Raw genomic sequence first — 16510 nt, 5'->3', positions numbered from 1 at the left:
TCATGAATGTCTTCTAAATGATGTGAATTTTCTTGAGTATATTACTTTGTTGCTGGATTTTTTTATATCCTGTAATTGTTAGATAATCACTATAATTTTGCTGGAATGCTGAAAATAGAGGAGGAATGTTGTCAAATTTTTTTCTGGACATGTTCTACAGTTGTTTGCTTATTTGCCATTGAGGGCAAGATGGTCATTTTGGGCACTTAACGGATTGAGTTAACACTAGACTAACTGCTAGTGGTATATAGGCAATAGATTTTGTTTGTGTTTGGTATATAAGCACTGAAGCTTTGTTGGATGGCAAATAAGCCATTGCAGAGGTTGTCGATGGTATAGAAGCAATTTTCTCCAATCTTATCTACTACACCCTCCATCCCATAATATGTGTCAAAACGCTCTTATATTATGGGAAAAGGGGGAGTAGTTAAAGAAAAAAAAATACTGTTTGCATTGACTGAGGCGGCTAGGCCAAGGGCGAAAACCAGTTCTGCGGAGCGAACACGGTGCAGGGCCAGGGCGCGACGGCGCCAGGCGCTCCACCGATCCTCGCCTTGCACCACATCCACGTCGGCGTGCCCGTGCCGGAGCGGGCGTCGCCTCCCCGGAGGAGCCTCACCTGGACCTCGAACTCCACGGCGCCGACCTTCTCGGCCGCCGCGATGCGGCCACGCAGGTGCTCGGGCAGGCCAGCGCCGTCGTCCCAGTCCCACGCCAGCCTGAACGGCACCTCGCGCGCCCCCTTCCACGGCACGCAGAAGTCGGGCGCGCGGCCCGACGCAACGGTGAAGCCGCCGTACGTCACCGCCCCCTCCCCGTGGTTGTAGCACCTCTCCGTGGCACGGCGGTTGCCGGCGTGCAGGACGACGTCGAAGGCCCGGGGGACGGACGTCGCCGCGGCCGGAGCCCCCGCGCTGCCGTTGCTCAGGATCGGCGCCAAGTGGACGGCGAACTCGCGTGGCAAGTCGTAGGTCAAGTAGCAGTAGGCCGTCCCGAACAACCAGATCAAGAGAGCGAATTCGCAGATCGTGGAGATGATGTACCTGGGGCAGCTGAGCACCGGCCTCCTGAAGTCGCCGCGAAGGACGGGAAGATTGCGTCGAGGCTTCGTGGCTGGGTGCAGTATTTTTTGCTTGACCAAATTCCACAAGGACCGCCCAAGTCGGAAGAGAAGAGATGACATGTTGCCGTGTACCCGCTGCAGATATTCCCGGCCGGCCCGTAGGGAACGTGCGCCTATCACGACGAATTTGTTGTAGTTTGACTAGGGCAGTACGCCAATGTATAAAGATCGATGGGGGTTTTTTTTACGTTGATGTTTTTTTTTACATCAAAGATCGATGGGTTATCTGTGGAGGTCTCGATATATAAGATCCCGATGAAGTGTGAACGTATATGGCTGGCGAACATAACCACGATGGTGTGTGAGGCTTGTGTTCCAGTAGCCCACGTTCTTTTACCCCTTCTCCTTATATTTCCAATTTTTAAATTAAATTTTGTTTATAATAGATCGATATAGAACAATGGATACAATCAGATACAGGGTAATTGAACACGCCGAAACAAAAATAATAGAGACTATGACTACGCTTATATGCCTCAAAATTCTCCTTCTATTTTCGTTTTTATTCTTGCTCATGCATCCAATATGCATAGTGTCATAATAGGCAGCTCTTAATTCACCATTTGAAAGCCACTTTGGCCATTCAAACATGGAAAACAACACATGTACTTAATAACAATGCTACATCTACCGGGGTTTTACAGGAGTATTACGGGCTAGGCTGAGGTGGGGTGTGCTAATTGGTTGTTAAGGTGAAGCGGCCCCCACCCTGGAAATGGGGGGGGGGGGGGGAGATTAGTGAGGGGAGAAGGTTAGTCCATTGATTCTTGTAAAAGTTTCCCGTACATCTAGCATTTTTGTATACTTAGTCTGTATTGATCTGTATTGATGGCTTCCACCACTTCTACTTCACCCACAAGATCCCGTTACAAACTGTTGCTCCTCTTGCTTGTCATTGACCGTCTCAGCCTCGTGGCAGAGAACTGTTCAGTTGTGGTGGGAGTTGGTTCAAGGCGGGACAGATAGCTAATTGTCCTGCACCGATTGAGGTCGGGAAGAGGAGGGGTCAGCGGCAGGATGAGAGCGGCGGCAGGGTGGGCGAGAGCGAGCAAGAAGGAGAGGAAGAAAAAACCGAGCCGGCCCATCGCCCACTTCTCGAGAAAGTCACAACCGAGTGTCGAAAATCCGGCGACACACGAGTTATTTTGTAGTTAAAAACAAAGTAACATTCATCATTTAGATATTGCGTTTTTTAGTAAATGGCATTTTTATTAAACTCGATAATAGTATCAAAGAGATACGACACGTAATGAGTGTATGAGTAACCTCTGCATGACTCTACATGCGACAATCAACACCAACTTGCATATAGTGAAACAAACGCATTGCTAAACAACATCATTGCATACAATTAAAAAAACTGCTCCATGCTTCGGTTCCATCCTTGTTACTTTTACCATTGCTAAAAAAACTTGTTTTCCTTTTCTTCTTCTTCTTTCCTTGATCTTCGGTCCTCATCTTTGTCACTTTTACCATATCTCCCTGCTTTTCTAATCAGTTTTGCTAAAGCACATCTAGATATGCTCTAAATATTGCACATCTATATCACGTGTCATTGATTTTACGCTAAGATTCGTGCAAGCATTTTCTTTTGTCTTTTTTTCTTTCTTTCTAGTTTCATCGAGTCACTTAGATGTGCAATAACTATAACACATTCAGATGTGCTTTAAAAAAACATCATTGCATACAATTAAAAAAAACCTCATCACATTTATTTTTCTTGAAAACAGAGTTAGTCATCTGCATCACATGATGCACACAGTCAAATTGTTTTTTTAAACAAGGCAAAAGATTTGCCATTTTATTGATTAAGGAAGAAGGTTTAGACAATACCACAAAGCGGCAAGAAAATAAAGGCCTACTCTCGCGCCATTACAATACTCAAGTGCTTGGCGCCCGCCAAAGCCCAAAGAGACAACTCCTCTTTAATCTTGCTAACAAGGACCACTAAAGGAGCGGCCGTGTTGTGGAAAATTCTAGCATTGCGCTCCGATCAAATCTCCCAGGAGATGAGCATCATCAGTGAAGCAAGCGCCTTGGGGGATTCGCTACGGATATGAATGTTTCCTGTCCACCATTCCCTCACCGAGACCCTCTTCGTCCAAGCAGCGGTATTGATGCGATGCAAGCCGAGCCACTAGATAATATCATTCCACACACAAAGGGTGAAACGACATTGGAACAGTAGGTCGGCCGCCGATTCCTTACTTTGCTTGTAAAGGGGGCAAAGACCGCAGTTGGGCCATCCACGACGAAGAAGGCGATCTGATGTCCAAATCCTGTTTTGAAGGGCAAGCCAAGCAAAAAATTTGCACCGCGGAGGAGCCCACACCTTCCACACCGACTGAACCATGTCCGACGTAGTAAGGCCTTCAAATTGCGCCTTATAAGCCGAGGAGCCAGAGTACAAACCATCCTTGGTCTTCCAGATAATGGAATCCTCCATATCCTCAGCAAGTGTGACCTGAGCAACATTTTCCCAAAGATTGGCAAACTGTTGAACATGGTTGATGGTTAGGCCATTGGAGATGTCGATGTGAGAGATCCAAGTGTTGTTTGTTAAAGCTTGTTGGACCGAGCAGTTTTTCTTTTCGGATAGCTCAAAGATGTGAGGTGCAATATCACGCGGGCGCAAACCATTCAGCCAAGAGGAGTTCCAAAATCTGGTCGTACGCCCATTGCCAACCGTGACTGTAGTGGCAGCCGCAAACAAATCTTTGTCCTTGTCCGTACATGGCGTGCCCATACCAATCCATGGTTTTGTGGGCTCTTTCCATTCAAACCAGAGCTAACGAAGCCTAAGAGCTTTGGAAATTTTGTCCAAATTGAGCACACCCAGGCCACCATGTTTCTTAGGCTTGCAAACAAGGTCCCAATTAACTTTGCATTTCCCACCGGAAACCTTGTCGGCTCCTGCCCAAAGATAGGCGCGACGAATACGGTCAATCTTCTTGAGAACCTCCACCGGGATATCAAGAGGCGTAATATGGTAAATGGCAATGGCAGTGAGGAAAACTTTGACTAGAACAACCCGGCCAACAGTAGCAACATGTCTTCCCTGCCAAGGAGGGAGCTTGCCCGCGATTCTATCCTCAAGGTGTTGAAAATGGATCCTCTTGAGACACTTGACGGACAGTGGGAGTCCAAAGTATCTCATCGGAAACGAAGAACGGACAACCGGGAAAGCAAGTAGAATATCATCAAGGTCAACGTTTTCGCATCGAATAGGGGACACGAGGCTTTTGGCACAATTGGTGACTAAACCGGTAATATCTCCAAAGGAGGCCAGAGAGGAAGCAAGGAATTGAACATCCTCTTTGATGGGCTTGATAAAGATGGCAGCATCGTCCGCATAGAGCGAAGCACGGATTGTCATGGCTCTACGACAGAGAGGATGGAGGTGCCCTTGGGTCGTGGCTTTGTTGAGAAGATGGTGTAGAGGATCAATCGCCAAAACGAACAGCAGGGGTGACAGTGGATTGCCTTGCCTGAGGCCACGACCATGCTTCAACAGATCACCCAACACACCATTGATCAAAACCCTCGACGAAGCCGTGGAAAGGAGGGCTGAAACCCGGTCGCGAAATTTGCTTGGGAAGCCCAGATGCCTTAAAAGATCCAAAAGGAAATCCCATCTCACAAAGTCGAAAGCTTTCTTGATATCGAGCTTGAAGAGCAAAGTCGGGGTCTTGTTGCGATGCAACTTTCTCGCCAAGCCTCTCACATACATGAAATTAACATGTATGCTCCTCTTCTTGATAAAAGCGCTTTGAGCATTTGAGACAAGACTTTGCATGTGCGGTGCGAGACGTGAGGCCATCATCTTAGCTATAATCTTCGCAATTGCATGGATAAGACTAATGGGACGGAAATCGAAGATGTACTCCGCCCCATCTTTCTTAGGAATGAGGGCAATGTTCGCTGAGTTGAGCCAATGGATGTTGGAGGTGTGCAAGCTCGAGAAGTGGTTGACCGCATTCATAATGTCTCCTTTGATGATCTCCCAACATTCCTTGAAGAAGGCACCGGTGAAGCCGTCCAGTCCCGGAGCTTTGTCACTTGGTAGATCGAAGATTGCCTTCTTGACCTCCTCCTCCGAGAAGGCAGCCCCAAGGTCTGAGAGATCGCAAGCAGGGACAGGAATATTATCCTAATTGATGTCAATGGTACGAGGCACACCCCTCTTGGCGACTTCCCTGAAGTGGTTTTGAATGATGGACTTCTTGTGCTCATGGTCGGTGACCCAACCATTATTGTGCTTAAGACGGTGGATGAAATTCTTTCGCCTTCTATGATTGACCCGGAGGTGAAAGAAGAAAGTGTTGGCATCTTCATCTTTGAGGCCTGTTTGGTAATCCACCAGCTCCACGAATCTGGCGGAGCACCTATTCCACCACTCTGAAAATTTGAACTGCAGCCTGCTCCGCTCCGTGGCAGAGTTGTGGAGCGGAGGGCCTCTGAACGGGCACTAAGTCATCGAGTACTCAATAATACAAATAAAAGAAAAACACGGTCACAAACAGACGAACACAACCCTACTACACCCAATATTACATATTATCCACATGATCTACTAGTGATCATCAACCAAACTGATTGAATAAACCATGCACAATCGTTTCGAGCCAACTACACCCAGAGGCCATAAGCGTCTGCGTCCAATACGGACCAATATCCGAGGCCCAATTCTTCTGAGCGAACACGGTGCATGGAACCCCGTCCGGCAGCTTCTGCCCACCCGTCGTCACCTTGCACTGCATCCACGTCGGTCTGGCCGAGCCGTCGTCGCCCCGGAACAGCCGCACATCGACCTCGAGCTCCACCGAGCCGGCGCGCCGCTCCGCCGCCATCTTGTCTCTGAGCAACGTAGGCAGCTCGACGCCGTCGTCGGCCCACGCCACGACGGTCACGTCCCGTGCATCCATCGCGCCCACGCAGAAGCGCGGCGTGCGGCCCCACGCGACGGTGAGGCCGGAGTAGAGCACGACCGCCTCGCCGTGGCGGTAGCACCTGTCACCGGGGCGCCGGTTGACGGCGTGCAGTGTGATGTTGAAGGCGGTACTACTGGAGATGGGGTCGGCTGGAACCGCCGTCCGGGGAGCTTCGGGACTCCTGGCCTCGGTGACCTGAACGGAGAATTTGGGAGGCAGGCCGTTCAAGCGGAAAAAGGCGCAACCGATGGGTATCCAGAAGAAGAGGGGCATCCAGATGACAGCAACCGCTGCCTTATTTAGATCCTCACGAAGGGAGTAGAGATTTCGAGACTTCATGGCGCAGTTTATGCCCAAGGCTTCTCGGTGATGCATGACCTATTTTGCTTCTGTTTTGCGAATATGTAGGCTGACCTAGCTAGATAGTCCTGTTGGGAACCGTCACCTGACCAGCTGGTACGTCTCTCTACGTTTTTTCTGTTCCAAAACAGTATCTCTTGTGCTATTTGTGCCACGGTTGTTACTCGATCGATACGTGGACTCTAATCCGTGTGTGAGGTTTTACAAAGGGAAGTGGTAGTTGCACTCAAATAACGGCTGGGAAAATCCAAGTCGGATGCCATGGACCATCATCGCCTGACACCTCCGCCGCCGTGTTGTACAATGGCAACGACACCACTATCTGGTCTCTCATGCACTGGACGGATCTTACACCGCCCTGCTCGTCGCTGACGTCCAGAACATGGAGCTCCGGTGATGGACGGCTTTCATCATCCTGGCCGAGCATCATTACAAGAGTTGCCATCGCGCGCCTTCTTCTACGGGTCTCAAATTGACACAAAGAGGCAGGGAGATGTGAAGTTCGGTCTGTTTAGAGGTCAATCGATTGGGATCCTTCTCAATCTCTTGTGACTATATAAGCTTTGCCGGCTCCAATTCCAACTCCAGCTCCAACACCGTCGCGTGTTTCATAAGCAGACAAGCAGCTTAACTGAGAAGCGGAACAAATAAACGAGTGAAATGACACACGTGACCACCGTAAAAAAGTCATCTTTGGTTGCATGCCATAAGAATCCATGCCCCCCCTTGTGTTTCAGCATCACAAATCTCAACAAAAGTTTCCGCTCCCCAAATACAGCACAAGATGATTGTTCAGGAACTTGAGAAGTCACTAGATTGTTCAGAAGTCACTATTGAGAATGGTATCCTGCCCGATTTACATGAACGTTAAAAAGACACCTGTTTAAGACACCACAGCTGAGCATGCACACAGTTTGTAAGAAAAATTGTAACCTAAAATTTAATGGTATCAGAATAGCAAGGAGTACAATTTTAAGAGAGAACATGAGCTCCTCTAGTAAGTAGTGACTGTCCTAAACCTCTCCTTGTCAACTTCAGTCCATAAAAGCGAGCTGGTCAAACACTTGATATTGTAGGAACACCATTAGATACGCTTGACTATAGAAAAACATGATAAAGCTGAGAAGTATTGTGCAGAAAATAATTAATCATTAGAAAGGGATGTAGTGTTTTCTGTAATTAATTTTCTTCGGCCACTTAAAATAATGTGATTGTTCCCAGAACAAAACAGCCCAAGCAACCTGTGACTGTGCCACCAAAAGGTTTTCAGAAAAATGTCAAGTATGCTCGTAATTTTGCTAACTCCTTGCACAAAGTTTATTTGTATTACCAAGTTGCTACTGCAGCTCCTTGTGCTTTCATATATAAAAGTCAATGTATATAAACAGAGTATGCAGAGGAAGAATGTGCAACCGGATGCACCAAACAAGGTGTGCGGGGAAGAATCCTCTGCCAGAGTGATCCCAGCTAATCGACGGCGTTTTGTCCAGAATCCTGGCGGGGAAGGGATTAACAACGGAGCCATATCCTAAATAGGTGGGTAAAAAAGAATTAAAATTAAGACAGGACTCCAATTTCAGAAAAGTAATAACACCAGACTCAACTGTTAACTGCATTTCTTGTAAAAAAATCATACTCACCAATGTAAGTTACAAGTCATATGGCACCGAAAGCAAACCCCTGGGAACATAAATTAATGCTTTTCAAATAACTCTCCTGTCCAATATGGTGTGTATGGAAAGGAATCTCCTACACATTGTACGTGTAACATGCCCAAGTCTTGAACTTTCGAGCTACTCAAATGATAGGCAACTACTCTTGCTCTTGATACCCACAAGAAGGCAATCTCATAATACGGATGAAATCCAAGGAAATAAATACTATCAGACACAAAGTCACATTCATCCCCATCTCTTGCCTCAAGGATAATACCATTGTTGAAGTCCCATTCACATTTATCATCCACGATCACTTTTTTACCATCTCCATCATAATTACCACCATGTAAGATCCACGGACCGGAATTTTCTTCATGAGACAACCAAGAAAACATTGCCACCACTGGCACAAGGCTGGTGTCAATCTTCAACCCCCACTCCATTTTACCCCTCAATTCACTAAGTAACCAAACCTGAAGTCGGTATGATCTATCTTTATAAATTAAAGCACAGTACAGCCCCCTCTTCGATTTCCCTATATAAAAATCTGTAAACTCATCCATGCTTGTAGGCGGTTTAATAACTTCATACTCGCCATTCGACAAGGTTATGCTGCAAATGTGAAGTCAATTGAGAGAAAACGCATGTTAATTGATAGGACGATGAGTTTCAGCTTAGAAAATGGGCAAAATCAAAACCCAATAACAAATGTCATTGTTTGCTTAAGGGGTGAATGAGTACCGCATAATGGAGTCATTTTGGCAGTGCACATAAAGCTCTCCTTTCCAGTAGACGGCATAGCGATGCTCTGGTTCCCTAGCCCTAGGTGAGTGCATCTCAGCAATGGCCCCTGCGGCCTCCCCTCTCCGGACCAACACCCTCTCCTCCCATGTCCATGTCCTTGAAGAGAAGGCTCTTATTGTATACGAAGAAGGCGGCCACTCTGATTCCTCCGTGAATACTGTCATGGAACCCAGCTTGTGAGGAACTTCGGGAAGAAGAAGTACCTCGTAATGGGGCGACACAGTGGGGTCGAAAGCAAGGCACATGTCGTCGGCGAAATCCTCCAACCCGGCGCAGGGGGCTGAGGCAGACGCACCCATTGTCGAGTTGCTGGATTGACCACCAGTTGATCCCAAAGCAAGAGAAGGCCATTGCAATGATCCATAATATGCAAATAACCCTCAAATTTGGTGTCCAGGTAGTCGAGCCTGGCTGCGATCTTGCCATCTATCGACGGGCTCGCGAAGAATTTCGGGAGGGCCGGAAAGATCTCCTCCATGAAGAAGATCCCGGAGAGGGATAGCGGTAGGAGATCCGTCCGCAGCAGGCGCCAGTCGTCGACGACGGCACGCCAGCTTTTGCAGACACAGCGAGATGCGGCGAGGCTGCGCGGCGCGAGATGCCGGAGGACGCTGGCGAGGACGCCATCAGGTAGCAGCTGTGCCGCCACCAGGGCCATGGTCCATGGATGCCGATGAACTAATTCATTTCGAAAACAGAGAGGGCGCTAGCTGATGGTGACGGATCGATCGAGGGGCTGGCTCTTGGTGGGATGTGTGTAGCTGAGACGGGATTCGATTAGGTTTTGCAATCGACTCTAGTTGCGCGGTGTGCGGCTGACTGACCGTGCCTGCCGTAAATCGTTAGGATCTCCGCATGCATAAGGACGTTTAGTGTTTTTTTTTAATTTAGTAAAATGCATTATGCGTCATTAAACTTGCTCTTTTAGGATTAAAAAAAATTAGTGAAAAAAAAACTTGTTGACGATAGTCACTTTGGTCGCTTTACATACAGAAATTGATGGTTCCAGTAACTGTACTTGATGTCAGAGCGTTCACTTCCACCATGTCGTCCCTCTTGTGGCGGCCAAGGGGCTGAAAACCTACCCCGGCCGCCAACCCTCTACAAATCGGCCTTGCTGCTGCCGCCGTCGCCGGCTTCGGCCACGGTGGTGGCCAGCCCGCTCCCAAAGGGACGGGGGTCATTTGGCCGTTTCCGCGTACGACCAAGATTAGGAAGATGGGTGGCAATCCTGGTGCGATCTGCGTTGGCGGCGGCCGGCCGTGGCCATGAGACTGGTGTGGTGATTGGATGTGGTGATGGGGCCCCTGCATCTCGGCGTCTTCTTCCCGTGGTGGACGGATTTGGGAGCTCTGATGATGACTCGTCCTCGCCGCCCCTGACGACACCCCGGCCTCACGGTCGCGCCGTTGTGGAGATTGGTGAGGAAGGGGCGCCAGCGAGCTATAGCTCGGTGTGGTTGCGCCGCGCTCGCTCCAGGCATGTGCGTTCCCAGGTGGCCTGCAGTGGGACACGATGTGCTTCTGCTGCAGGCATGGTGCTTGGAGTAATGCCCGGTGCTATTCTCGATGTTTATCTACGTGGTGCAAGGCGCATTCGAGGGTGGACTGAGGGGGGCTGCCGATCCAAACCCCGGTGGTTGGATGGGTGCTGGGCGTGGTGGGTGGGCTAGCCGGACCCGAGTGTTGGGTAAGGTGAAGCTGCTAGCGAAAGTTGGTGCTTCGACTCTGGTAGGTACTGTCCACGGCAACGCCATGGGCGCCGCTACCTTGCTGAAGGCGTCATGAGGAGCAATTCCGCCTCCCCTTCCTAATGCTTGGGGGAAACCCTTGATCCGGGTCTTCCCGGATCGGACAATGGCGGCACTGATGGAAATATGCCCTAGAGGCAATAATAAAATGATTATTATTATATTTCCTAAATCATGATAAAGTTTTATTATTCATGTTAGAATTGTATTGATCGGAAACTTAAATACATGTGTGAATACATAAACAAATGTCGTGTCCCTAGTAAGCCTCTACTAGACTAGCTCGTTGATCAAAGATGGTTAAGGTTTCCTAACCATATACATGAGTTGTCATTTGATAACGGGATCACATCATTAGGAGAATGATGTGATGGACAAGACTCATCCATTAGCTTAGCATAAAGATCATTTAGTTTATTGCTATTGCTTTCTTCATGTCAAATACTTATTCCTTCAACTATGAGATTATGCAACTCCCGGATATCGGAGGAATACCTTGTGTGCTATCAAACGTCACAACATAATTGGGTGATCATAAAGATGCTCTACAGGTATCTCTGAAGGTGTTTGTTGAGTTGGCATAGATCGAGATTATGATTTGTCACTCCGAGTATTGGAGAGGTATCTCTGGGCCCTCTCGGTAATACACATCATAAGCTTGCAAGCAAATGACTAAGGCGTTAGTCATGAGGTGATGTATTACGGAACGAGTAAAGAGACTTGTCGGTAACAAGATTGAACTAGGTATGAAGATACCAACGATCGAATCTCGGGCAAGTAACATACCGATGGATAAAGGGAATTACGTATGTTGTCATAACGGTTCGATTGATAAAGATCTTTGTAGAATATGTAGGAGCCAATATGGGCATCCAGGTTCCGCTATTGATTATTGACTGGAGAGGTGTCTCGGTCATGTCTACATAGTTCTCGAACCCGTAGTGTCCGCACGCTTAACGTTCGTTGACGATATAGTGTTATACGAGTTATATGTTTTTGGTGAACGAATGTTGTTCGGAGTCCCGGATGAGATCACGGACATAACAAGGAGTCTCTAAATGGTCGAGAGGTAAAGATTGATATATAGGACGATGGTATTTGGACAGTGAAAGTGTTTCGGGACGTAATAGGAAGGAATCGGGTCACCGGAAGGGGTTCCGGGCACACCTCTCCCCCCGGCAAGATATGGGCCTTATGGACCAAAGGAGGGGGCTGGTGCGCCCCCTCCCTTGTTTGTCCAGCCCTAGGGAAGGAAAGGGGGGCTAGCCCCTCTTGCCTTTCCCTCTCATGGGAGAAAGGAAAAGGGGGGAGGGCACCTTCCCCTGCCTTACCCGCACTCCAAATAAGGAAAGGGGGCGCGGCTTGGGAGGACCCCAAATAGGATTCCTCCTACTTGGACGCCTCTTTTGGCTGCTCCTCCCTCCCTCCCACCTATATATATGTGGGAGGGGCGCCTAGCACACAACAGATAATTGCCTAGCCGTGTGCGACGCCCCCCTCCACCGTTTACACCCCCGGTCATATTTTCGTAGTGCTTAGGCGAAGCCCTGCGCAGATCACTTCACCATCACCATGACCACGCCGTCGTGCTAACGTAACTCATCTACTACCTCGACGTCTTGCTAGATCAAGAAGGCGAGGGACGTCACCGAGCTGAACGTGTGTAGAACGCGGAGGTGCCGTGCGTTCGATACTTGATCTGTTGAAGCGCGAAGAAGTTCAACTACATCAACCGCGTTGTGAAACGCTTCCGCTTACGGTCTAAGAGGGTACGTAGACACACTCTCACCCTCGTTGATATGCATCACCATGGATAGATCATTGCGTGTGCATAGATTTTTTTTTGTTTCCCATGCAACGATTCCCAGCAGTGGCATCATGAGCCAGGTCTATGCGTAGATGATATGCACGAGTAGAACACAAAGAGTTGTGGGCGGTGATAGTCATACTGCTTACCACCAGCATCTTATTTTGATTCGACGGTATTGTGGGATGAAGCGGCCTAGACCAGTTCCACCCACTTACATGCAACTAGTTTTGCATAAAGGTAGCTGGCGGGTGTCTGTTTCTCCTACTTTAGCTGAATCGAATTTGACTACGGTTGGTCCTCGAAGAAGGTTAAAACAACAAACTTGACGAATCACCGTTGTGGTTTTGCCGTAGGTAAGAACGGTTCTTGCTAGAAACCCATAGCAGCCACGTAAAAGTTGCAACAACAAAGTAGAGGACGTCTAACTTGTTATTGCAGGGTATGTTGTGATGTGATATGGTCAAGACATGATGTGATATACGTTATTGTAGAGATGATCATGTTTTGTAAGTTATCGACAACCGACAGGAGCCTTATGGTTGTCTCTTATTGTATGAAATGCAAACGCCATGTAATTGCTTTACTTTATCACTATGCATTAGCGATAGTTGTAGAAGCAATTGATGGGGAATGTAGTAATTTCAAAAAAAAAATCCTTCGCACACGCAAGATCATGGTGATGCATAGCAACAAAAGGGGAGAGTGTTGTCTACGTACCCTCGTAGACCGAAAGCGGAAGCGCTATGACAACGCGGTTGATGTAGTCGTATGTCTTCACGATCCGACCGATCCAAGTACCGAACGTACGGCACCTCCGAGTTCTACACACGTTCAGCTCGGCGATGTCCCACGAACTCACGATCCAGCAGAGCTTTGCGGGAGAGTTCCGTCAGCATGACGGCGTGATGACGATGTTGATGATGCTACCGACACAGGGCTTCGCCTAAGCACCACTACGATAATACCGAGGTGGATTATGGTGGAGGGGGGCACCGCACACGGCTAAGAGAGATCAATGATCAACTTGTGTGTCCATGGGGTGCACCCCTCCCCGTATATAAAGGAGTGGAGGAGGAGAGGGCCCGGCCTCTCTATGGCGCGCCCTGGGAGTCTTACTCCCACCGGGAGTAGGATTCCCCCCTTCCAAGTAGTAGGAGTAGGAGAGAAGGAAAGGGAAAATAGAAGAGAAGGAAGGAGGGGGCGCTGACCCTCCCCCTAGTCCAATTCAGACTAGGCCTTGGGAGGGCGCACAACCTCCCCTCTCTTTTTCCCTAAAGCCCAATAAGGCCCATATACTCCCCAGCGAATTCCTGTAACTCTCCGGTACTCCGATAAATATCCGAATCACTCGAAACCTTTCCGACGTCCGAATATAGTCGTCCAATATATCGATCTTTACGTCTCGACCATTTCGAGACTCCTCGTCATGTCCCCGATCTCATCCGGGACTCCGAACTACCTTCGGTACGTCAAAACACATAAACTCATAATACCAATCGTCACCGAACGTTAAGCATGCGGACCCTATGGGTTCGAGAACTATGTAGACATGACCGAGACTCGTCTCCGGTCAATAACCAATAACGAAACCTGGATGCTCATATTGGCTCCCATATATTCTGCGAAGATCTTTATCGGTCAAACAGCATAACAACATACGTTGTTCCCTTTGTCATCAGTATGTTAATTGCCCGAGATTCGATCGTCGGTATCCAATATTGTAGGACATTGAAGTACGTCTAGAGGGGGTGATTAGACTACTTGACCAATTAAAAACTTAACCTTTTCCCAATTTTAGAGTTTGGCAGATTTTAGCTATCTTATGACAAGTCAAGCAATCATCACACAATTCAAGCAAGCATGCAAAGAGTATATGAGCAGCGGAAATTAAGCATGCAACTTGGTAGAATGTAAAGGGAAGGGTTTGGAGGATTCAAACGCAATTGGAGACATGGATGTTTTTGGCGTGGTTTTGATAGGTGGTGCTATCGTACATCCACGTTGATGGAGACTTCAACTCACGAAGGGTAACGGTTGCGTGAGTCCACGGAGGGCTCCACCCACGAAGGGTCCACGAAGAAGCAACCTTGTCTATCCCACCATGGCCGTCGCCCACGAAGGACTTGCCTCACTAGCGGTAGATCTTCACGAAGTAGGCGATCTCCTTGCCCTTACAAACTCCTTGGTTCAACTCCACAATCTTGTCGGAGGCTCCCAAGTGACACCTAGCCAATCTAGGAGACACCACTCTCCAAGAAGTAACAAATGGTGCATTGATGATGAACTCCTTGCTCTTGTGATTCAAATGATAGTCTCCCCAACACTCAACTCTCTCTCATAGGTTTTGGATCTGGTGGAAAGAAGATTTGAGTGGAAAGCAACTTGGGGAAGGCTAGAGATCAAGATTCATATGGTAGGAATGGAATATCTTGGCCTCAACACATGAGTAGGTGGTTCTCTCTCGGAAATGGTAAGTTGGAAGTGTAAGTTTGTTCTGATGGCTCTCTCCACGAATGAAGAGGAGGTGGAGGGGTATATATAGCATCCACACAAAATCTAACCGTTACACACAATTTACCAAACTCAGCGAGACCGATTCAACAGACTTGGTCAGACCGATTTGATAAACCATGTCTACGTATTTGTTTGTTTATGCAATGCAGAAGATATGCGAAATTAATGAACTTTCAGACTAAGATACAGAGATAGATATAGGGTTACGGCATATGGGATCAGCATTGACGAGAGAATCGACCATCGAAGCCAAGTTGTTGGAGTGAAGAGAGGAGGGAAGGGGAGGGGAGGTACTTACGCCACCGGTGTTGTTGGCGAGGGAGCGGGCAGCGGAGACTCGCTGGCGGAAGGCGGTGCTGCTGCGGCTTGCGAGGGGAGGGGAGGAGACACACCGGACCGGTGTGTTGGTCGGAGTCGGAGGAGGGGCGGCGGTGGCGGCGGCGGCGCCGTGGAGGAGGAGGAGGCGTCGACTTGGAGTCGCCGGCGCCGCTGTTGGAGGGAGGAGAGAAGAGAGGTGGCCGGCTCAACCATACTTTCTTCCTCAAAACCCCATTCTACTGGGCTCTGTTGGGCCGGCCTCCTTCCTGGGCTCCATCATTGTCCCCACGCCTCCTCATAAAATGCATTCAAATTAATACCTTCTCATATGTCTAAAAAAATCATATGCCTCAACAAAAAAACTTCTCATGAGAGACTATGAGAGTTGCTCAACAAAATGAAAGACTATGAGAGAGCCTTTTATTTTAATTTAATTTATTTTATTAACCCCTAAAAGAATGACAGAGCATCTATCATAAGCTAAGCTAAAAGAAACGAAGTCCAAAGGCTGGCAGCTCACAAGAAAACAAAGTTGAGTGGTACAAAATGGATTTCTTCCTTAAAATTTTCAGTTGCAACCGATTTGACAATGAAACAAAAACAATTGACAGGCGTCGATGATTGACTCTCACGAGTTATAGTAAACTCGACAATGCCCAAGCTTCATACAGACTCGGCATCCTCGGTCGATATTAATCACCGTCTGGCATCCGCCCGCTATTTAAACATGGGCAGGTCCGTCAACAACCGCATCACACCTTCGCTCTCCATCTCCTTTGTGCACCACACCCACCTTGGACTCGAGCACCAAAGCCCTATGGGATAGGCTCTACGGTGAACAAAAGAAGGAGCTCTTCGGCTTTGCCGCTCGCTGTCAGGCCCGCCGAGCCAGCCATATACAGGTTGGCTTGTTGGCGAGCTCTTCGGAGGGCAGCAACGCAAACGAGCCAATGGACGACGAGCCGGTCCATGCCGCACATCACCATGGGCGGTGTTGGCGCACTTCACCGACATGGTGAAGGAAGAGCGGGATGTGGTGTTCCAACAAGCGCAAGCTGACTAGAGGTACAACCTTCGGCTCCTCGACGAGCACTGGCTCGTCGAGGAGCAAATCGCCCGCACGAGCATCGTGGTGGACGTGGGGTACAAAGACTAAGCATTGCCCCCCATATTTCTTTTGAGGTGAAAATATTTGAAGTGGTGAGATTTCAAAGAGCTAAAACCTGGCTAAACCCTGCTAGA

The 16510-nt window shown here is 48.4% G+C and overlaps 2 protein-coding genes across 2 annotated transcripts; both read right to left on the bottom strand.

Moving 5' to 3' along the window:
• Positions 1-324: 324 nt before the first annotated feature.
• LOC123065527 (uncharacterized) lies at positions 325-1249 on the bottom strand. The gene has a single exon (XM_044488786.1). It carries the CDS (start codon positions 1181-1183, stop codon positions 467-469), a length of 717 nt encoding a protein of 238 aa, XP_044344721.1. The 5' UTR covers positions 1184-1249; the 3' UTR covers positions 325-466.
• Positions 1250-7160: 5911 nt separating this feature from the next.
• LOC123065526 (uncharacterized) lies at positions 7161-9690 on the bottom strand. The gene is made up of 3 exons (XM_044488785.1): positions 8814-9690; positions 8055-8684; positions 7161-7942 (listed from the first exon to the last, which is right to left on the bottom strand). Exons 1-2 carry the CDS (start codon positions 9173-9175, stop codon positions 8108-8110), a joined length of 939 nt encoding a protein of 312 aa, XP_044344720.1. The 5' UTR covers positions 9176-9690; the 3' UTR covers positions 7161-7942; positions 8055-8107.
• Between the last annotated feature and the right edge of the window lie 6820 nt (positions 9691-16510).

The sequence above is a fragment of the Triticum aestivum genome, chromosome 3B, assembly GCF_018294505.1.
Source record: "Triticum aestivum cultivar Chinese Spring chromosome 3B, IWGSC CS RefSeq v2.1, whole genome shotgun sequence".
In the NCBI taxonomy this organism is placed as follows: Eukaryota; Viridiplantae; Streptophyta; class Magnoliopsida; order Poales; family Poaceae; genus Triticum; species Triticum aestivum.
Note: the sequence above shows the minus strand (reverse complement) of the source record. Positions and strands in the feature narration are given on the sequence as shown.